Source organism: Emys orbicularis, chromosome 4 (assembly GCF_028017835.1).
Source record: "Emys orbicularis isolate rEmyOrb1 chromosome 4, rEmyOrb1.hap1, whole genome shotgun sequence".
NCBI lineage: Eukaryota > Metazoa > Chordata > Testudines > Emydidae > Emys > Emys orbicularis.
The window spans coordinates 31,314,611-31,337,204 of NC_088686.1; the positions used below are offsets into that span (position 1 = coordinate 31,314,611).

A 22,594-nucleotide genomic window follows, 5' to 3' on the forward strand; every position below is an offset into this window, starting at 1 on the left:
GGAGGTTTAGGTTGGACATTAGGAAAAAGTTCCTAACTGTCAGGGTGGTTAAACATTGGAATAAACTGCCTAGGGAGGTTGTGGAATCTCCATCTCTGGAGATATTTAAGAGTAGGTTAGATAAATGTCTATCAGGGATGGTCTAGACAGTATTTGGTCCTGCCATGAGGGCAGGGGACTGGACTTGATGACCTCTCGAGGTCCCTTCCAGTCCTAGAATCTATGAATCTATGAAACTATGAATTCTTTCAGTCCAGACCCATTTGATAATTTGGATTTCCTTCTTCTCCCATAAATTGATAGGTCAAATTCATTCTAAGCAGATAGTCACCAAAAATTATATATTTGGGTTTCTTTTTCTTTGCCTTTTGGTTTCTCAGCCTTTAGGGAACTCTCAGGTCACATTTTCAAGCTTTTCACTGCAAACCTGAGGAGGAGTTGCCAACTTTCTGATTGCAGAAAACTGAACACCCTTGCCCCGCCCCTTCTCCAAGGCCCCGCCCCCACTCACTCCAACCCTCCTCCCTCTCTCGCTCTTCCCCACCCTCACACATTTTCACTGGGTTGGGGCAAGGGGTAGGGGTGCGGAAGGAGGTGAGGGCTCCGGCTGAGGGTGTGGACTCTGGGGTGGGCTGGGGATGAGGGGGTTGGGGTGCAGTAGGGGGTGTGGGGTTCAGGCTCCAGGAGAGAGTTTGGGTGTGGGAGGGGGCTCAGGGCTGGGGCAGGGGGTTGGGGTGTGGGAGGGGGTGAAGACTCCGGCTAGGGGTACAGGCTCTGGGGTAGGGCCAGGGATGAGAGGTTTGGGGTGCAGGAGGGGATGTGGGCTCTGGGCAGTGCTTACCTTAGGCGGCTCCCAGAAGTGGTCAGCATGTCCCTGGGGTTCCTGGCCACTGGGAGCTGTGGAGCCAGTACTCAGGGGGCTCGGAACCTCCCTGGCCACCCCTGCACCTAGGGGCTGCAGGGACATGCCGGCCGCCTCTGGGAGCTACGCGGAGCCAGGGCAGGCAGGGAGCCTGCCTTAGCCTCCCTGCGCCGCCGACCAGACTTTTAATGGTGCGGTCAGCAGTGCTGACTGGAGCCAGCAGAGTCCCTTTTCGACCGGGCGTTCCGGTCAAAAACCGGACAACTGGCAACCCTAACCTGAGGGTTAGGGACTTACTTATTTTAAAAAAAATTAAAGCTAAGATTTCATGTAATTTATTGATTCCATCAGCTGGTGCTTTAAGAAAAAGACATCACACGACTCATGATAAAATTGCAAGAGCTGGCAATCCTGCTAGACAAATATTCACATTACAAAGATCATCAGCTCAAGTGGCCACTCAGTGATTAAATTAGTACTGTGTGAAACAGGATTACAATAATGCACTCTAGGGAACTTTTAGTGCATGCCTGCAGGGCCCACACGGGCCAGTTAATGCACAACACGCTAGTGCACACTAGAATTTACACCCCTGTGGTGCAGGCTAATACACTATGTGGACAAGCCCTAAGGGGTGAATGGGCCATGGATACTGAAGTATTCCTTCACTCTTACCAGAGGCCTATCTTCTTCAGAGTGTGAGGAGGTCAGTCTCCAGGGCTGCTATAGATCCAGAATAACTCTTAGGGTTGCCAACTTTCTAATCACACAAAACCAAACACTCCTGCCCTGCTCCTTCCCTGAGGCCCCGCCCCTGTCCCATCTCTTCTCTGAGGCCCCGCCCCTGCTCGCTCCCTCCCCCCTCCCTCCGTCGTTCGCTCTCCCCCACCCTCACTCACTTTCATTGGGCTAGGGCAGGGGATTGGGGTGCAGGAGGGGTGTGAAGGCTCCGGCTGGGGGTGCGGGCTCTGAGGTGGGGCTGGGGTTGAGGAGTTTGGGGTGCAGGAGAGGACTCTGGGCTGGGGCAGGGGGTTGGGGTGTGGGGGATCTGGGCTGGGGGTGCAGGCTTCAGGTGGGGCCAGAAATGAGGGGTTCAGGGTGTGAGAGAGGGCTCTGGGCTGGGGCGGGGGGGGGTGTAGGTGTGTGTGTGTGAGGACTCTGGCTGGGGATGCAGACTCTGTGGTGGGGCCAGGGATGAGGGGTTTGGCATGCAGAAGGGGGCTCCGGGCTGGGAGAGAGGGTTGGGGTGTTGGGATGGGGGTTGCAGGGTGCAGACTCCAGGCAGGAGTTTGGGTGTGGGGGGGGGACTACGGGCTGGGGCAGAGGGTCGGGCTGCAGGAGAGGGTTTGGGATGTGGGCTCCCAGCAGCGCTTACCACGGCTCCCAGGAAGTGGCCACAAGTCCCTGCAGCCCCTAGGCGCATGGGCGGCCAGGGAGGCTCTGTGCACTGACCTCACGCCTGCAGGCGCTGCCCCCGCAGCTCCCATCAGTCACGGTTTCCAGCCAGTGGGAGCTGTGGAGCCAGCCCTTGGGGTCAGGGAAGCACGCAGAGCCTCCCTAGCTGCCCATGCGTCTAGGAGCTGCAGGGACCTGGTGGCTGCTTCCGGGAGCCGCACAGAGCCAGGGGAGACAGGGAGCCTGCCTTAGCCCCAGGCCCCTGCTGTGCTGCCGACCGGACTTTTAACGGCCTGGTCGGCGATGCCAACCGGAGCCGCCAGGGTCTCTTTTCGACCAGGCGTTCCAGTCGAAAACCGGATGCCTGGCAACCCTAATAACACTATATGCACTAGAAAAAAAGGTAAACAAAGTAAATCAGAGGGATCTGCCATTGATTACCATGGTGACATTTAGTTTTTCTACTGGTGCAAACAAAGTACAGCAGACAATTCCACTAGAAGTGGCTTGTGGAAATTTGAGCCAATGCAGAACATCTAACAATGTACATATTTATTTTAATTCATATTCAGTCTGCTCTCTCTTCCCCTGCCCTGCTCAGTGCCCATTATGAACCCTGGCACACCCTGTGCAAGGGTGGGGGAAATGGAGACTCAGCCTCTGAGGCAGTTGAGCCCCATATCCATGTGGCTGGGATGTGACTGTATGCACAGGGCCTTCACCTCTCACTGATTAGGGGATATGATCACAGCTGTCGTTTTTACTTATATCTGAGTTTACAGGCAATATACAGAGCCCCCTCTCCCCCTCAGGTGTGTCTATCCCACCCCATTGCATGTCTGTGTGTAAAATATGCAGACTTTTTTTTAAAACTGCTAGCTGTTGGCCAATGTTACTTACACGCTACAGAGCAGTGGTTCTCAACCAGGCTGTGTGTACTCTGGGGGTACGCACAGGTCTTCCAGGGGGTACATCAACTCATCTAGATATTTGCTTAATTTTACAACAGGCTACACAAAAAGCACTAGTGAAGTCGGTACAAACTAAAATTTCATACAGACAATGACTTGTTTATACTGCTCTATATACTATACACTGAAATGTAAGTACAATATTTATATTCCAGTTGATGTATTTTATAAGTATATGGCAAAAATGAGAAAGTAAGCAATTTTCAGTAATAGTGTACTGTGACACTTTTGTATTGTTATGTCTGATTTTGTGAGCAAGTAGGTTTTAAGTGAGGTGTAACTTGGGGGTACGCGAGACAAATCAGATTCCTGAAAGGGGTACAGTCGTCTGGAAAGGTTGAGAGCCATTGCTACAGAGCAACTCACAGTACATGCACAGCCACCATTAGTTCATCTTAAACTTTCCTCATATCACTCAGTTCAAATGACAGCAGTCCATAATCACAGTGTTTTCTTTTCATTGATGCTTGGAAAGGAGGAGTCAGGAAACAGCTGAAACAACTTGGTAGTTGGTTTAAGTTAGCTGGCTGTGATGCATTAGAAAGCATATCCGCTTGAAACAGTGCAGCTAAGGAAATCAGTTGCAGAAGCTCAGCTGTTGGACCAGCTTCCCTGCTCCACTGTTCTTTGTCTCTTCCTTTTGCCTAACTGATCCCCACCCTTCTGAACTTCCTTATTCCAGGAGCTCCTTTGGCTACGTGAATTGTTGTTTTGACTCATCAGTGCTGCTTGCTTTCACAGCTGCTTTTAGTAGTAATACCCATCTGCTGGTGGGAACAAGTACATGAGCCTAAACTAGAGATGGGTCCAGAGTGGAGTGGTCCAAAGTTTGAGCTCTGAAATCCCATCCTTCCTCCTCGACTTCTGGAGAAGTTGGAATCTGGATCTAGCTCTTAACTTCATCAATGGGGCCCATCTCTATGATAGGCCAAATAAGGTGATCAGTGCTGGATACAAAACTCTGATTGGTCTGACCAGGACCTGTGCTTTGATACTGGATTGCTTTGTCAACATCTTTGCTATTATTTCTGCAAGTTTTGGGACAATAGTCAGTGATTGCTCCTAAATTTCTTCTGAGGGCAGTAATTTTCAGCTCCTTTCCTATCAAGGTGTATTATGTATCCTTTTCGGCTTTGCTGCAGAACTGTTTTGTGTGCACTGAAGTACAATTGCTGTCTATAAGCCAAGGTACTAGCATAACCTACTATATGGATACACACAGCATACTATAAGCCAAGGTACCGTGCACCATAACCTACAGCATTGTGTCTCATTACAAATAATACCACGTTTGGATAATCTGGGATATCTTATTTCCATTTATAATATCAACGTTGTTTGTTTTTGTTAAATTTGTTTAAGAATTTCAATTATGCTCAAATCCAACCCAGGTGTAATCTCACTGAAGTCAATGGAGTTACATCAGGCATTATTTTGGCTTAAACCTCAGAATTTTTCTTACCAAAGCAGTAATTAAAAAAAAAAAAAAGTCCCCATTGCTGAAGTCCTAACTCAGTCTTACACACAGTAAATTAGTGGGCCAAATATACCTTTAGAGTAAACTCACTGATGTTAATAGCTGTGCCAGTACTTAACTATCCTTATAGTTACAAACTTTTTCCTAATATTTGACCTAAATCTCCCTTGCTGTAGATTAAGCCCATTACTTCTTGTTCTACCCTCAGTGGACATACAGAACAATTGATCACCATCCTCTTTATAACAGCCCAACCACCACGTTACATGTACTTTGGAAGGAGGATGGTTGGGTTTTATTCATTAGTGTGACTTCCAGGGGGTTGCTTAGGTGAGTAAGTATTACATGATCAGGCCCACAGTTCTTGTTCAGACCACATCCAATGGGCCATCTGCATTATGTGTTTGGAGCTCTTTGGTGTGATTTTATGAGTTGAATACACATTTTAGGCTGGGTTATCTTTCCACTGGGCCCTACCTCTCTGTCTGGGGATTCTCTTTTAAAGGGGGCAGCCTGGGTCAGTGATCAGCTGCTAGAGCTCTGCCAATGAGCAAAGTTGGGGGCAGGAGAGGAAATACCTGGGGTACAGAACCTGATCAGAGGTACAGGGACTCTGTGGAGAAGATCTTTGTCTCCAGGTGATCACTTGCCAGGATTTGTGGGTTGGCCCTGTGGTCTGTTCCAGAGAGGGGCAAACCCTGCCTCCCAACAGAATGACAGGACACAAACCTCCATCAAGAAAATTAAAACAACCTAGTGGAGATTCCCTATTCTGTACCCCCTTTCCCAAGGATTTTATTGCAGTAGGGAGTGAGAGGGCCCAATATTGTTTGTAAAGCACTGTCCTCCTCAAGGTACTTGGGACACTGTAGAGAACATCCTCATCAGAGCAACGTGGAATACACATTATAGCAATAAAGTAAAAGACCAGTCTCAAAAATACAGAAAATAAACACAATCAGGGAGGATTCAAATACAAATAATGGGAGATTTGGGTGCATCTGTCTGAGTGGAGGAGAAGGTGCTAAAGAAAACACCTTAGGAAGAGAAAGATTTCATGTGTGAGGCGGAAGCTGCTGATCTAGATTTCAAGGGGAGAGTGATTTTCACAGCCTAGGGGACACCACCACAAAGACTCCAGCACCTGTCACTCTAAACACCCGAATGTGAGGTCCCTAGAGCGGATGGTGCCAGAGTACAGATACCTTTGAAGACAAGACTCAGTAAGGAGTTCGCAATACATCCAGGGCCAACTCAGTTAAAGCCTTAAAAAAAAAAAAAAACCCAGCACCTATTTAAAGTCAGTCTCAAGAACTCATGGCCAAACCTGCAACCCTCAGTCCTATGAGCAGTCCGGAAGTCAATGGGACTAATTACATGAGTCAGGGTTGCAGAATGAGGCCTAGGAACCTAGACTAATAAACCAATACCCATGCTGAAGCCCTGATGCTCATAGTACTTTAACTTGCCATATTTAGATGTCTCATACTCTAAAATCCCCCTCAGCACTGGTTTATTTGCCAGCTTAATTCTCTAATGGTTTTATCAAAAATGATCTGTTCTTCCTTATTCTGTAGGTGAGGTGAGTTACTTCTCTTATTCACCCCTTGCTCTGCGCATTTGGAAAGGACTCACATCCTCTCTTTTGTCAAGAGGAAGGGAAAACACAATTGTTATATGGTACACATTAAAAATTCACATGTATTTGCAGAACTACAGAAAGAAACTAAGCTTGAATCAGACATTTTATGAAACTGGATTTTAGGAATGAAAATATTGAATAATTCACATAATTTCTCAGTATTAAGCAGGAAACGTAACATATATGGTGCTCGAGGAGTGCTGTATAAAAGACATCTCCCTCTCTCACTTTTATAATCATAAAGAAGATTTATAGATGTTAATAGATAAAGGGCCATAGATGGCATTCAAGAATATGCTATGAAACTCTAATTCTACACAAGACCGAGGAGTGGGAAGATCCTGGGAGTGTTGTTGGTACACAATTATCCAAATATCACTTTCCTTTATTTCATTATGACTGTAGATCCAAAGAGCAGCTAGGAGTCACCATGATTAACTCAAGGGTTTGTGATGTGCAGTGGGGGGTGGGGGGGCAGCTAAACGAGGCCTCAATTTAGGACGCTCAGAGGAACTAGAAAGGGACTTTTCAAAGTCAAAGGATGGAAACCCCCTGTGATGCTGGCAGACAGTAGGTGTCAGCTTAGCACTGACAAATTCATAGCTGGAAACTAGACCAGCTCACCTGGACATTCATATTGTTCAAGATAGGTGTTAGAAGAATGCGTTTAATGTTTAGACTCTATGGAAAGCTTGTAAGTTGCTACATGCATTAATTTAACTTGTAATGTCTGTATCCCATGCTATAAGGTGATTTGTAAGTATTGCTTTATAATTGTAAAAATGCCTGCTCTGAACCTGTGAACCCAGACAGGAGGAATGGTCCACTGCCCATCAGGGAGGACTATCAAAAACTAAATGGGCCATTGTGGAACATCACAATACAAAGACTTGGTTAATGGCCCTCTCACACCCATGAAGATGCTACTTGCAAAAAAGTCCATCCATCAGCTTGAATGCTGGAACAAGGGACTAAAACAGGGGCACAAGAAAATTTTCCTCTCTTTTTGCTGTTTGGATGCTCACAGGGCTGGAGCTAAGAAACTGAAGAAGAGATCCCCAGGGTCAACCTGGTTTAGCCCTAAAAGACATTCAGAATTGACAGACTACTACAATGCTGTCATCTTTTAAAAGTATATATATTGTCTGCTTTAAGCTGTAAATAACTCTCTCATTTCCTTTTCCTAGTTAATAAATCCTTAGTTAGCTTACTATAGGATTGGCTACAAGCATTGTCTTTGGTATGAGATCTGAAATACAAATTGATGTGGGGTAAGTGACTGGTGTCTTGGGACTGTCGGTAACCTGAATCTTTTGTGATCTTTGGTTTATGGCAACCAACTAGCACTAAGTCCAGCTTGCCTGGGTGCCAAGACAGACTGGAATGCCCAAGAGGACTGTTTCTGACTCCATGGTAAGACTGTTATAGTGCTTCAGGAGTTCACACTTGTTACTGGGTTGGTGAAATCTAATCACAGAACACACCACCAGTTTGGGATGTCTGCCCTGCTTATTGGCAGTCTGCCCTGAGGCTGGCACTCACAGTTGTGATCCACTCCAGACAGCATGACACCCCCATCCAGGTTTCAGCTTGTATGGCAGTTCCTTGTAGGGCAGCTCTAACTATAGATCGGGCAGATTGTGCCAGGATTCAGTTGGTATATTATAATAATAAGAGTACTCTGCACTTTGCATCTTCAATGCACATTCCCAAGCTAGGCAATTTCTTTTGTCTTTGGTCATTCAGCACCGACGTCAGCAAATGTCCCAACCCTAATGCTTACATTGCTTACAGAGTTCCAAGGAAAAAAGAAATGCACTTTAGAAAAGTAAAAGAGAATATGAATTATCACAATACTAATCACAAAACCCCAGCAACTGTATTTAATCCACTTAAAGTCTTCTGACAACATGAGATTCTTTGCTAAAATAAATATCTTTCAAAGAATAAAACCTCCAAGAAGGAGATACTGTTGTCCAAAAAGACATAAATCAGAGCAGATGTATTAGGTTTTTCCAATTCTCCTGTCTTCTCATGTAGCATCGTACAAAGGATACAATCCTTTAGCTTGTATTAATAAGAATTAATTTGTATTCCTCTAGATTCAACAAGGTGGGCAACTTACCCTAAATGAAGAAGAAATCAAAAGCATGACCCTTAGAGCTTGCTCTAGTCTGTTGCTGTCAAACTTGCTAAGTATGAAGAACTGACAAGGTATCTAGGACACATCACTGACAGAACTCAGGGCTAAAAATAATGTGAAGAACCATGATAGGAATCTGACTTCTGCATGACTATGTGGTGCCATTTCTCATACTCCAGAATGGGAACTAAGTTTCAATTCTACCACTCCATGAATTGTGCCACTTCTATAAGTATGGTGTGCATTTATTTAATTTTTTTCTGTAAATGACAGGAAGCTTATTTCTGTTTGAGCCCCAGACTATACATGTGTTATACATGAATTATAAACTGGGAGGTGGTAATTTGGAGAAACGCTACCCTAAATCCTTCATTTTCTTAGCGTTCCTGGGGCCAGATCCTCAGCTGGAGTAAAGCAATATAACCAATGGAGTGACAGTGAATTAAGTCAGCTGAGAATGGGGCCCATAGTTCTATTGATAGTGCACTAAGATAGCAAATTAAAATAATAGCTAAGGCATTATATAGTGATTTTTAATAAGAGCATTTCATTTTACCTTTATTCACAGGAACCAGAGATTTTATAGTGCAGAGTACAAGCTGAACAAGTGCAGCATCTGGATCTGATGTTGTGATAATGCCAGTGTTCCAGAATGGAACTTGCTAACAGCTCCAAAGAATAACTGGTAGTATCAAAAAACAATAGCTCGCCAAGAAAAATCTAAATGATATGTTAACTTACAATAAAGAACAGAGCTTTTCTCTTCAAATCCTGCAGTTATTCCTTAAAGTTCTCATATTATTTTCTTTATTAATAATGCATAGATGTTGTTATAGATAGTTTAATAATTCTTAAATTGTTCAAGGTGATTTCACACACTCTGTGCCATGATATACCATTATGCACACACATATTCAAGACTGGATGCCTTTCGGGAAGATAGACCTTATCAAAACCAAGTTACTGGGTTCAATACAGGACTAACAATGAAATTCTCTGGCCTGTGATATACAGGAAATCAGACTGGATGACCTAAAGGTCCCTTCTGGCCTTAAATTCTATGATTCCATTAATCTAGGAATATTCCTGTGCCCTCGCTGTTTGATAATCCAGACAGTCAAACAAATATATGATACAAAAATAAACCCAGTAGCTGTGAGGGAAAAGAAACAGCTTGTGATGCTGGTTATAGAAATTAATATCAAGCATTTCAGGATGAATCCAAGAGTAAAATGTAATCCCCATTCTGGCTGGCTATGTAGCAGGGCTGGGTATACTGTTTTAACCCCTCTGCCAATGGCGTCAGCAGCAGCAAGGGCCACGTATTTATTTTACGGACCTCCCCACCCCCACGGCCGGATTAACTTTTTGTGGGCCCGGCGCCAAACATATTTATGGACCCCCTGGGGAATAAAGGGGCCTGGGGCAAGAGCACAGTGGGCAGGGTGGATTTGATTTAAATCACTAGTCAGGAAGACTCGATTTAATCATAGATTTCTACATAAAAGTGCATTCTTGTTGGTTGTTATAACCTTAATACATATTCTTCACAACTCAGAGATAGATGTAGGTTTCATTTTTAGAAGGTACACACTATACATTTTTAAACAGTGATTTATTTCGAAAACTTTTCAGATTAGTTTTACAGCTATATCAGAAAATGAATGATTGTTTGGTTATTTCATTTACCAAAGATAATTGAAGCAGATATTTTTGAAGTCATTGGGAGGTGAACTATCTCCAGTTCAACAGGTTAATCATTAATATTTGGAGGATTTTCTTGCCAGGCTGTATTAGGAGGAGAGCATCACCGGACAGATATTTAAATTGTTTTATTTTACTAAAACAATGTTAAGTATTCTGGATATTTTTCTTCATAGAATCATAGAATATCAAGGTTGGAAGGGACCTCAGGAGGTCATCTAGTCCAACCCCCTGCTCAAAGCAGGACCAATTCCCAACTAAATCATCCCAGCCAGGGCTTTGTCAAGCCTGTTGAAAGCAGCTATCAAATCCCCCCTCATTCTTCTCCTCTGCAGACTAAACAATCCCAGTTCCCTCAGCCTCTCCTCATAAGTCATGTGCTCCAGCCCCCTAATCATTTTTGTTGCCCTCCGCTGGACTCTTTCCAATTTTTCCACATCCTTCTTGTAGTGTGGGGCCCAAAACTGGACACAGTACTCCAGATGAGGCCTCACCAATGTCAAATAGAGGGGAACGATCACGTCCCTCGATCTGCTGGCAATGCCCCTACTTATACAGCCCAGAATGCCGTTAGCCTTCTTGGCAACAAGGGCACACTGTGGACTCATATCCAGCTTCTCGTCCACCGTAACCCCTAGGTCCTTTTCTGCAGAACTGCTTCCTAGCCATTCGGTCCCTAGTCTGTAACAGTGCATGGGATTCTTCCGTCCTAAGTGCAGGACTCTGCACTTGTCCTTGTTGAACCTCATCAGGTTTCTTTTGGCCCAATCCTCTAATTTATCTAGGTCCCTCTGTATCCTGTCCCTACCCTCCAGCGTATCTACCACTCCTCCCAGTTTAGTGTCATCTGCAAACTTGCTGAGAGTGCAGTCCATGCCATCCTCCAGATCATTAATTTGCTTCAACAGCAAATATAATATTTTAACAAAAATGCATATGTCCCTCGCTTCTCACATTTATCTCCAGACTTCTTCTCCTTGTCCAGATCTATTCCGCCGCCAACAATCTTCTAGTCATTGAACTTTCTGAAACTTTTCACTTTTAGAGAAAGGTAAGGGATTGACTCTGTGTACACAAATTTGCAGAGGGACAATAGAGTTGAGGTCTGTTATTTCTCACCTCTATATATTTTTTATTTATTTAAAATCATTTTTGCTGTTAACAAGCATGTTACCTCTGGAGACACAAATCCACAGTTTGAGAACTGCAAAACTCAGCATCTCTGATGGTATCTTCTAGACTGAGCACTGAGTCCCATTGGGTAGATAGAAAGATGAACCTAAATAATCTATACAGAAACCTTTGGAACTCCATAAGATTGGGTCCCTAATCCATGACCTATTAGAACTCATTTACAAAACTTTTCTTAAACATTACACGAATATATTTTCTCATACTATAGAATTAGAATGTATAATCCCTATTCCATGATGAGATATAATGTATCTTAATTAAAACTATCTTTAGATAGGTTTTTCCCTCAAAAATCCAATTTAAATAAAAAAAAAATCCGATTTTTTTTTAAAGACATTGATTTTTATCTATCCTGACAGAGGGGCATTGTGTGGGGGAAGGATTGGTCCCCAGCTGGAGCGAGGCAGGGGCCGGGGCAAGATAAGCACAGTGGGGCACGGGGGGGGAGGATTAGTCCCTGCTGACAGGAGCAAGCCAGGGGCCGGGGGCAAAAGCACAGCAGGGCGGGAGCTAGGGTTGGTCCCTGGAGCAAGGGAGGGGCTGGGGGTAAACTGCAAGTGCAGCAGGGCTGGGGAGGGGGTAAACATAAAATGGGTACCTACCTTCTCCCTGGTTCTAGCCCATTCTCTTCGTCTCTCTCTGCACTGAGCTGAGGGTGGGGGTGCAAGGTCTGGGAGGGAATTAGGGTGTAGAAGCAGGCTGGGAGTTGGGGTGCAGGGTCTGGCCAGATGCTAGGGTTAGGGAGGGGGCTCAGGGTTGGGGCAGGAGATTGGGGTGTGGAGCGCTTACCTGGGGCAGCTCCCATTTGGTGTGAGGGGTGCAGGTGGGAATGTGGGGGGGTGCAGGAGCTCCCGTTTGGTGCTCAGGATGGGGGTGGGGATGTGTGGGGGATGCAGGAGTCAGGGCTGGGGCCATTGGGGTGTGGGGGGGTGCAGGAGTCAGGGCAGAGGGCTGGGGTAGTGGGGGTGCTCCCAGCCTCCTGCCCTGAGCGGCTCACGGCAGGGGACTGGAGGGGGTATGCCCTGATTCCACCCTCTTCCCCAAGGCCTCGCCCCCGCCTCTTCTCCGCCTCCTCACCCTCCCTCACATGGGCGAACAGCTGTTCGGTGGCAGGGGAAGCGCTGGGAGGGGGAGGGGCAGGAACGCAGCACGCTCCAGGGAAGAGGCGGGGGAGCGGGGAACTTGGCTGCCAGCGGAGCCTGCCCTGCTGCAGCAGGAGCTGGCAGGACCAAGCTTCGGCCCGCTGCCCCCGCAGGAGAGAGCGGTGGGCGGAGAAGCGCAGGCCGGGCTGAGCCTTTTGGAGTGTGGGCCCGGCGCCATGGTAAATCCGGTACTGCCCACCCCTCCCGTAACCTGGGAACCTATAACCACTCTGGGCATATTTGCTAGGCAAATCTGTACTCATGACACGAGCATAGAGGTTTAAACAAACAAACTGTATGGGGGGGAGGGAAAGGCCAGGTTGAATGGTGACAAATATTTACAATTTACCACCACCATTTACCTCAGGGGGCATAAGTCACAGTCCCAGGCACTTGGACCCTGACTGGTCGATGCAGTTTGTTCTATCTCCCAGCCTCCCACTCTCAGTTCATAGGTCCCCAACTTCCTCACTCACAGTTTGTGGTTCCAAGAGTCCAGGAAAATCAGGCTCCCAGTTTTGTAGATCGCTCTGGGGCTCTGCCACCTGTCCTGCTATATTGATTTCAGCAGCTAGGACTGGGGGGGCCTTGCCAGAATCCACTAGGCTGACATAGACTATTGCTCTGAATTCCTCTGCATGTAACTGCTCTCATGCTGCTGCTCAGTCTGCTGCTCTCCTGTTAGAAGCTGTGGCCTGTGGTGAGTCCAACTGCTGCTTTGCTCTGCCTGAGGCTCAGGTGATTAAAACCGCTGCTGGTCTCTCACTTCTGCTTGCCATTGGCTAGAAAACTGGAACTTCTGGTGAGCTCGGCTTACATTCGGCCACAACATCTCTTAGCTCAGATTTTTAAATACAAGGGGATCAAGGGTCTTAAAAACTTATAGAAGTCCCTACCACCCAGACAGAGATTCCCAGCAATACACCATTTCTCTCTCCTTGCCCTCGGGCTCCGTCCAGGCCTCTTACCCCACCTCGACAAACATCAGTTTTCATCAGGGTGACCCCATGCCCAGTCATTGTCCAGGCTTTGCCTGATGAGTTCCCAACAGGATAATCTCAAAAATATGGGCCCCTTGAACAAAACTTTGTCAAATTATACCCCAGTGTCCCCAAACTACCCATAGTTAATATGTAAATGAGGTACTGCCTCGCTGAGTCGACTCCCCTTGCTCTCCAGTAGATGCCATCTAGAGCTCACTCACTTAGTTACCTCCCTTCTCATGTAGGCTTGAGGCCACAGGACTTACACTGTGGAACCGAATGTGTGAATGTTCATCATTTTAATAAAAAAAATATGAACTTTCTTTCATGGACCCTTCTTCTGTGAATAGCTTATCAAAGAAATTATTTGCAAACATCTTTTGGAAAGCAAAAATGTCTTGCAATACAGGTGTGAATTTCAATGCTTAATTTGTAAAGAGGGAAGTGCCAGGGCCCACAAAATGGTATCCTTCACACAGTGTGACCTTGCATGCACCATACGTGTGAGGTCACACTGCATGGAGGATGCCATTTTGTTCTACAAATTGGCATCCTCTGCATAGCGTGACCTTGCACACACTGTACATGCAAGATCATGCCTTGCACCACTGACAGAAGAGGTGCCTGGACTGCCGCCCAGCATGAAAAGAGGTGCCGGGGCTGAGACAAGGCACAAATTAAGCTCTGGTGACTTTTTGCTCACACAAAAGTCTGCACCGGACATGTGCCTTTTGGAGTCTCTTTGGTTTCCCCTTTCTTGCTTATAAAAAGTTCAGTCATCCAATCAGGGAACAGAAACAACACTATGCTCTTTTGGGGACCAATCATATACTGTGAATACTGAAGAGCTGAAGACACAGTCAAAACAAACAATTCAGGAACAACCAATAGGTCAAAATATTTGTACAAAGTGTTTGAATAAGAAATGAATAAAGAATAAATTAGCAAAAATCAAAGTCTGTTGGCAGCTAATTCAAGAGCAGAAATAAAGACTAAATTAATCGAATAGATTGATTCTCCATTGCCTTGCACATTCTATCACTACTCACACCTGTGTAAATGTTTCCATTCTCATTTGCCTGAATAAAATGCTACCCTTCTAACATGGTAGCATTTTACACCACCCTGTGCACAGGTACAAATGATGACACATGGTACAGATCAGTGGAGAATTGGGCCAATTGGTCACAATGAATCTGAACAAATTTTCCTGGAGGAGCCAAGATCTACCGTTCCTCCAACTGTGGCAGGATCTTCTTCATTGCAAGCACATTTGTGTACATACTTTGCAGTCAAAAGAAGAGCCCATCTGATGGTCAGAGCAAGAGATAAAAGGCTTGAGAAAACTTACATGATTTTTCTTCTTTAATGTTGTACTCCTGCACATCAGAAGCCGCATTCTGGGCTGGGAAGTGGACCAAGAGTACCATGTTGTTCATGTTACCATCTCTCCTAACTAGGAATATCTAAAGCAGAGGAAAAGAAGTAGGAGTTTGTAAACTTAATGTTAGGCATCTGAGAATGAGATTCTTTCCAGTAACCAGAGAAAGGTCTTTTTCAATTCACATCTAACACATTTCATTCTAGTTTCACTCCAGTATGTCAAACCTTTCATGAAAAAGATAACTACTACTAAAGGGATATTTTCTCTGGGTGAAATTCAGCCGTGCAGTAGGGACTAGCAGAATCCCAATGCACCACTGATATCCCACTTAACCTGAAGGTAAAGCTGCACAACTTCTCACAATTTGCCAAGTGACAACCCCTGATGCAACTGCCCTAAGTGATGGTGAATTTGCCCCAGTACATCCTCACTCAAGTTTCTAGCACGAGTATAGAATAGGGGCCACCTAGACCTTTATAGCAAAAAGGATTAAAATAGCCATAAGTTGATCTTATAGCAAATGACTAACTTTTGGTCCTGAGTGGCTCAAAGCAGTGAGTGTGTTGGACTAGCACAAGAGCAAGTTTAATCAAGAAGAGAAAGGGCTTTCTGGCTGAGTCAGTCCCTTCTCTGTGCATTGTAAGCACTGTGTGCTTTCCTCAGTGTGTTTCTAATCAGACTTCAATGTCAAATATGTATCTAACTTGTAGCTTGAAATCCTAGGGGCAAAGACTCTTTGTCGTCACCTCTTCCTAAAAGCACCTTTAGGTAAGAGAGTCAAGGTATTTATAAAAGTGATTTCAAAGATTTAGCTAATTCTAGAACCACGGTATTAACATTATAGGGGAGAAGTGTGATTCTGAAAAATGATTAAATAATTGCAGTGCACTGGAACTACACCAGGAAAGCTTTGATTTCGCGGGAAGAGGAACCGAGAGGAGCTTGTCTAGAAGCCAAGTGGCAATGTGGTGTGCTGCCAAAGGGGGAACTGAGTGTAGGTCCTGAGCACGGCGGGTTTGCTAATGCACAAACCCTCAGGTCCTAGGGTTAGGAGCATCTCACGTCACATTCAAACAACCACTCTGACCACAGCTTGAAGCAGTTTTGCTAAGATGGGGAGTGAGCAGGAGCGCCGCCAGCTTTTCCGTCGCCCCGAAATGCCACCCCCCCCACAGAGGCGGCGGAAGGTCCCGCCGCGGAAATACCGCCGCGATCGCTGCCCCCCAAATCGCAGTGCCCTAGGCGACCGCCTAGGTCGCCTAATGGGTTGCGCCGGCCCTGGGAGTGAGTGTCCTCGGCCGTATCTTGTGTGGCTCTCCGTTCAGTTCAATACAACAGAGAGCCTGATAAGGTCTTCTGCTCTCTGATGTGAAATTCAGTCCTTCAGCACTTCATATTTACACTGGATCAGACTCAGTGAAAGGGCAGCCCGACCCGATGCCATGGTGGTGAACAGGATATAAATGGCTAGCTAGGCAGACAGGCAGGTGTCAGAGACAGTTGTGAGCATCCTGCACCTTCCCATGTACGGGGAGGGAGGTAAATCATTTAATCTCTTCATGCTTCAGCTCCCCAAGCTGATAACTCTAACCTACTTCACTGGGCTGTTGTGAGAATTAATGTATGTTTGACCCCCGAGATCACTGAGTTATCGATTAACACTTGATCAATTTTGGTTCAAATTCAGATTAACAAGGTGAGAAGTGAAACCTGGAAACTGGTCTGTTCTCTTTTCTAATCAGGAAGGCTTGTTGCCATGGTTCCAAAGGTTAAATTTGGGCCGTGTCTGTTGAAACGGGTACTTAGCTGCACAGGCTTCCTAAGCTTGCAGTTAACTTGTTCCCAATTTGCAGGGTGGGAGCCTATTATGTAAATAAGTCTTTCCAGATTGTGCCTCTGGGGTGTTGGAGAGCTGCTCCATCCTAAAATGAGCTCCAGGAGCAGGCAGAGCATGTGCCACCCCAGTTCTCTGACATTAAACTAGTGTATGTCCACTGCACCCCCTTCTGCAGGATACAGCATCAGCACATGCTCCGCTCTGCTGCTGGCCAGCTGTTCTCCCCTGGGAGGCACACCTCTGTGCAGGTTCCTCTCCTGGCTACCTATTGCAGAGGGGGAGGGATCATGCCTGTGGAAAAGGTGGGGTGGGGGAGCAGAAGCAGGATTTGCCCCTGAATGTCCTTCAGAGATACTGCCCATCCCTGGATGTCTTGGAGAGCTTTAAAGATGTTAAAGTTGTGGCAGCTGGATGCCATTGCGAGAACCAGCAAATGGCAGAGGAGACGTTGGTTTCTAACTTGGCACAAGCTGGATTTCGTCCCTGAACGCTGATTCAGAGAACGAAAAAGCGACATCCACTGCCACCCTCCCAACGAGAGCATGTGAATTGCCTGGGCACTCTGCAGTCCGCACAGCCTATTCCCACCTTTCCTTCAGCTAAAGGTGGTCTTTTCATTTCCTCAGGAACTGGTGTAAACACACACTATGGCTTCTATTGCTAGCAAGAGATTAAAGAAGGAAAAGGGGGAGGCAAGCTCTTAGCCAGACTGCCATTTTCTAATGCTCTGTCCAGGGAGGCTACATGAGCCTGAGGGAGAACTCACCAGCTAGTGCGCTAACAGGGCCGGCTTTAGGCCAATTCAACCAATTCCCCTGAATCGGGCCCCGTCCCTAAGAGGGCCCCGCGCCCAAGCCCTGGTACGGTGTACCGGCAAGAGCCAGTGTGCTGTACCCGGGTGGTCCGGCTTCACCGGGGGCAATTTAAAGGGCCTGGGGCTCCCAGGGGCTGGAGCCCCAGGCCCTTTAAATTGCCACCAGAGCCCCACTGCTGGAGCCCTGGGGTCGGGCTGCGGGGCTCTGGGAGCTATTTAAAAAGTCTGGGGCTCCCGTTGCTTCTACCGCCCCAGCCCTTTAAATAGCCGCTGGAGCCCCGCCGCTTCCCCAGGGTTCCCGTGGCTATTTAAAGGGCCGGGGCGGTGGAAGCAGGGGAGCCCCGGGCCCTTTAAATAGCCCCCGAGCCCCAGGCTGCTGCTGCGACCCTGGTGGGGGAGGGAGGTGGAGGGGACACTTACTGTACAGGGTGGGCTGTACCTGCACCCTCTGCCCGCACCAGCCCCGCACCCCCTGCCCTGCCCGCAGCCAGCCCGTCTCCAGACAGCCCCACATCCCCTGCCCTGCCCGCAGCCAGCCCCACACCCCCTGCCCGCAGCCAGCCCATCTCCAGCCAGCCCTGCACCCCCTGCCCTGCCCACAGCAAGCCCCGCACTCCCTGCCCTGCCCGCACCCCCTGCCCTGCTGCTGCCCACAGCCAGGCCCTGCCGCACCCCCTGCCCACAGCCAGGCCCTGCCGCACCCCCGGTCCTGTCTCCAGCCAACCCCTGCCGCACTCCCCTGCGGCCCTGCCTGAAGCCAGCCAACCCCTGCCGCACCCCTCTGCGGCCCTGCCCGAAGCCAGCCAGCCCCACACACACCCCAGCCCGCACCAGCCCTGCACCCCCTGCCCTGCCTGTAGCCAGCCCCACACCCCTGCCCTGTCTCCAGCCAGCCCCTGCCGCACCCCCTGCCTGAAGCCAGCCCGTCCTGCACTCCTCTGTCTCCAGCCCTGCCAACCCCTGCCGCACCCCCCTGCGGCCCTGCCTGAAGCCAGACAGCCCACCCCACACACTCCTGTCTCCAGCCAGCCCCGCACCCCTTGCCCTGCCTGCAGCCAGACCCTACCTCCAGTCAGCCCCATGTCCAGTGGTGCCCTGCAGTTCCCAGGGCAGTAACCCTGCACACCTGCTTCAATGAGGGGGGCAGGGAGCAGCTGGGACCCTAGGGTGACCAGACATGTGCACACCCTAGGGTGACCAGACAGCAAGTGTGAAAAATCGGGACAGGGGATGGGGGGAGTAATAGGATCCTATATAAGAAAAAGACCCCAAAATCGGGACTGTCCCTATAAAATCGGGACATCTGGTCACCCTAGCACACCCCCAGGGAGTGGCAGGGACCCACACATGTGAAACGGAGCTCATTTCTAGTTCAGGCCCATCTTTTAAAAAAAGAACTTTAGGTAGGGTTAACATACATCCGTATTTTCCCCGACATGTCATACCGGACAAAAAAGAACATTTTTGGTTCTTAAAAATTCCTCCCAGGAAAATACGGATGTATGGTAACCCTATTGGTACAAAAAAATAAAAATAAAAAATACTGTGGCACATCCCTTAAATCAGAACTTTTTATAGGGAACCGGTTGCTAAGAAATAAAAGGCTTTTTTTATTTTACATGTTTTTTTAGTCATCCCTGACGGGGCGCCGCCGAAAATGTTCAAATTGGGCCCCGCACTTCCTAAAGCCAGCTCTGTGCGCTAACCCCCCTCCACCCAACAGCATCAGGAATTCCAGACCTTTTCTTCAGGGTTCAGTGTTATCTCTCTAAATTAAAACCATGAAACACAGGTTCATCATACAGACCAGGTCCTTTCCTCAGGGCCAGGGACTCCTGCAGTCTTACTCTTCAGGCCCCCTGCCTGGGAGCTAAGAAGAGTCTCTCTACTCCCTTCTGCCGAAGTTTTCCTCCAGTCGACTGGCTTCCAGACTTCCTAGCCTGCAACTCAAGCTGCCCTTTATATGTATCTCAGCAGACCTGGGTCTGAGTCATCTAGTTTCTACCATGTGTCCCTGGGACTTACTCCCTTCATCTGGGGAGATGGTCTGAGCCTTGCACAGGCTTTAGTCTAACCCAGATACAGCCTTTACTGTAAAAACCTCCCTTATCACAAACACCAGGCCCACATTTTTTGATCAGGCCTCCTCATGCATGAGAATTTAATTTAAAAAAACCCTCAACAACTCAGCAACATTTCAAGGCTCATGACACGATCAGACCGAACAGACTCTTTCTCCAATAAGCCCAATTCTGCTATGCTTACTTATACTGAGTAGTCACACTGAGCTCAGTGACACTATTCAGATGGCAATATGCAACTAAATAGGAGTACAGGCAGCAGGCCCAGGCTCACTCTGTGTCATCTGTGCTCACCTAACCCCTTCCTGGGATTTGGCTTTATTGGTAAGCCAAAGAACAATGAAACCATAACACTCAGCCTAAAATGTCTCCTTCAGCTTGGCTGTGCTTCAGGTTTCCCTGCAGCAGCATCTCTACCCCAAATCCTAGCCTCATTCCAGTTTTCATTTAGTTATTTTAGTCTCTTTGGTTTGCACAGGATCGTTACCTTCCCTTAGAACACCAGCCAGTGAATGAAGAGAAGTGGGAGCAGGCCACTTTTTAGTCGAGGGGAAAATTGGGCTTATCCACCCTACTTCCTCCTAATCACGTCCCAATTCTTTATGACATATAAAGAATTCCTGAGAGCTTTCCCCCCACAGACTAAGCAATACAAAAAGCATTTTATATCTTGCTTTGTTTACATTAGAAATTCCGTTCTTGTCTACTTTGGGTCATCTATGGATGACCGAAGAGGTACTATAATGACATCACAGTACCAAGGATGTGAAATCTGAGCAACTGTATCAAAACTTTTAAGAACACTACATGTTTTGTTTGTTATTTTTGTCAACGCTTCTCTATCTCAAACACCTGACATGCGCTTGGGAGAAAATATTTCTTTCTTAAAGCTCCAAACCCTATATCTTGTCAATGAAGGGCTGAAAGAGCTGCCACTAGTTCTCATGTCCTCCTACAAGGAAGAAAAGGCTTGATTTTGCTGGTTTTCCTAAGGTACAAAAATCAACAAGCAAAATTGACACCCAAAGAAGCAAACTAGGGGCATGAACACACGTTTGTTGTTGTTCACCTTTAAGATTTCACTTTTTAAGGAAGCTACAAGTCAGAGATATTAGAAAAATACTGCATCAGACTACAGAGTGTGTATGGAGATATCTGAAAGCACAACAAGCAGGGCTATGAAACAAATAGGAAAACTGTTCCCAGACACCAACTGCTAACTAAATCAAAGGTATAAGCCTTCTCTTTCACACACACCACCACTCTAGAGAAAATGGAAATGTCTATCCCACGAACATAAGACTAGCCAACAACCATGGGCAAAGGAAACAAAGACCAAAAACTGCTAAATATGTTTGCTTTCACATGAAAAAAACAAAACACATCACAGCTATCCATCTCCCCTGAGGAGCAGGAAATATGGTTGTCTGAACTGAAATTGTTTTGGACAAATGTAAACTTACCCCTGCTGTTTCTTTGCTGAGTATCTCTCCAGCCCTGTCCTGATTCATGCTCAGCTGAAGCCAGACTGGGCACGTTTTGATGAGTTTATCAAGGACACAGATGCCAGGCGCTGGAAGGCAGTTTTGCAGAGGGATGGACTGAGATGGCCGCGTCTCATCATTGTCTTCTTCACCAGGATCTGTGACAGGACTGAGACAACACAAGTTTAAGCAGAAGTGAAGAGCAACAGTTTGTTGTGAAGAAGTGTAAACACACACACACACACACACACACACACACACAACACTATATGACTGGCATCAGACTAGAGATTATTATTATTTAACAGTTCTATTGTGTGCCTACAAGTCAACTAAGTCAGAGCCCTATTGTGCTAGGCACTGGCACAAACATACAGGAAACGACAGTTCCTGCCCGAAATAAGATTAGCTTGAGCTATAAATTCACCTCTGGGGTTCCAGCCACATTAGACATTGGTGGGTATTCTGCTCTGGGGGCTGGTGGTATTTGGACTTACCCTGCTCCCATCCTCCCAGTGCTGGCACCTAAAGAACAAGATGGAGGCACATTGTCAGCGGCTGGGGAGAAGCTAGCACTGCCCCATGCTGTACCTCTGTGGATCCAAGATTTCAGTCTCCAGGGGCCCAGTTCACCAGCTGAAGGATCTGAGTGACGCCCTTGACTTTAAAACGAGGTATTTGTCCTCTATACTGGAAGAATAGGAGCCCCAAGGCTATCAAATCACCTTTAAGGAATGCCAAATACACTTCACTATACTGTATTTTTAAAGAGAGCAAGGGACCCCGACAGCTCATGCCACCAGAATGCCTCAGGGTCAGCCTGCATCTGTATCCTTCTCAGGATTTCTGGCATCATACAGTAGCTTTAATGATTAGCACCCAACCCAAGCCCAGCTAAAGGAGTACATCACCTGTAAGACATAGTGAGTTAGAAAGGTCTGATTTTAGCCGGAAAGCCTTGTTTCTGTACCTTAGGTCCTCTCAGATACTTGACCTAAGCAAAAATTGAGACCTGTAACACTGAGATTTCTCCCCTTCTGTAATTACATTTCTCTGCCGATGCTAGGAGCAGGTGGGACAGTATTTGCAAAGTTTGACATTTGAAATCCCACCCCTGCACATGCTGGTGACAGGGTTCAGCGAGCACACACCACAGCCACAGTGTAGCCTGGGTGGAGGTGTGTGGGGTGGGGATGCTCCCCACCTTTGGTTAACACCATGGCAACAAACAGCCTGAGAGAAGGGGGTGGTGTGCTTAGGAGCGCAGGCCCTTTGAGGAGCTGGGCCTCAGTGCTTTTTGTGCACAGTTTAATTTATGTCAGAGTAACTTATTTACAAAGTTTCCTCACCAAGAGTGAACTGAAAAAGAGGTCAATCCTAAAAAGCTTACTCAACAAGCTAGAGTGGGTCAGCTCAGATCACCAGAGACTGCAAGACTGGACCCAAAGAGCACCAGCGGAACGCCTCTCTCACATGCTACT

At 47.1% G+C, this 22,594-nt stretch overlaps 1 protein-coding gene across 1 annotated transcript in view; it reads right to left on the reverse strand.

The window, feature by feature from the left end:
• The window catches only part of RIN3 (Ras and Rab interactor 3), a 77,032-nt gene extending 55,411 nt beyond the window's left edge, over positions 1–21,621 (reverse strand). The window contains exons 1-3 of the mRNA XM_065402629.1: positions 21,611–21,621; positions 21,093–21,282; positions 14,865–14,979 (exon numbers count right to left, since the gene is read on the reverse strand). Of these exons, the coding sequence (XP_065258701.1) occupies positions 14,865–14,979; positions 21,093–21,282; positions 21,611–21,621 (316 nt within the window). The remainder of the gene's footprint in view (positions 1–14,864; positions 14,980–21,092; positions 21,283–21,610) is intronic.
• Positions 21,622–22,594: the final 973 nt, after the last annotated feature.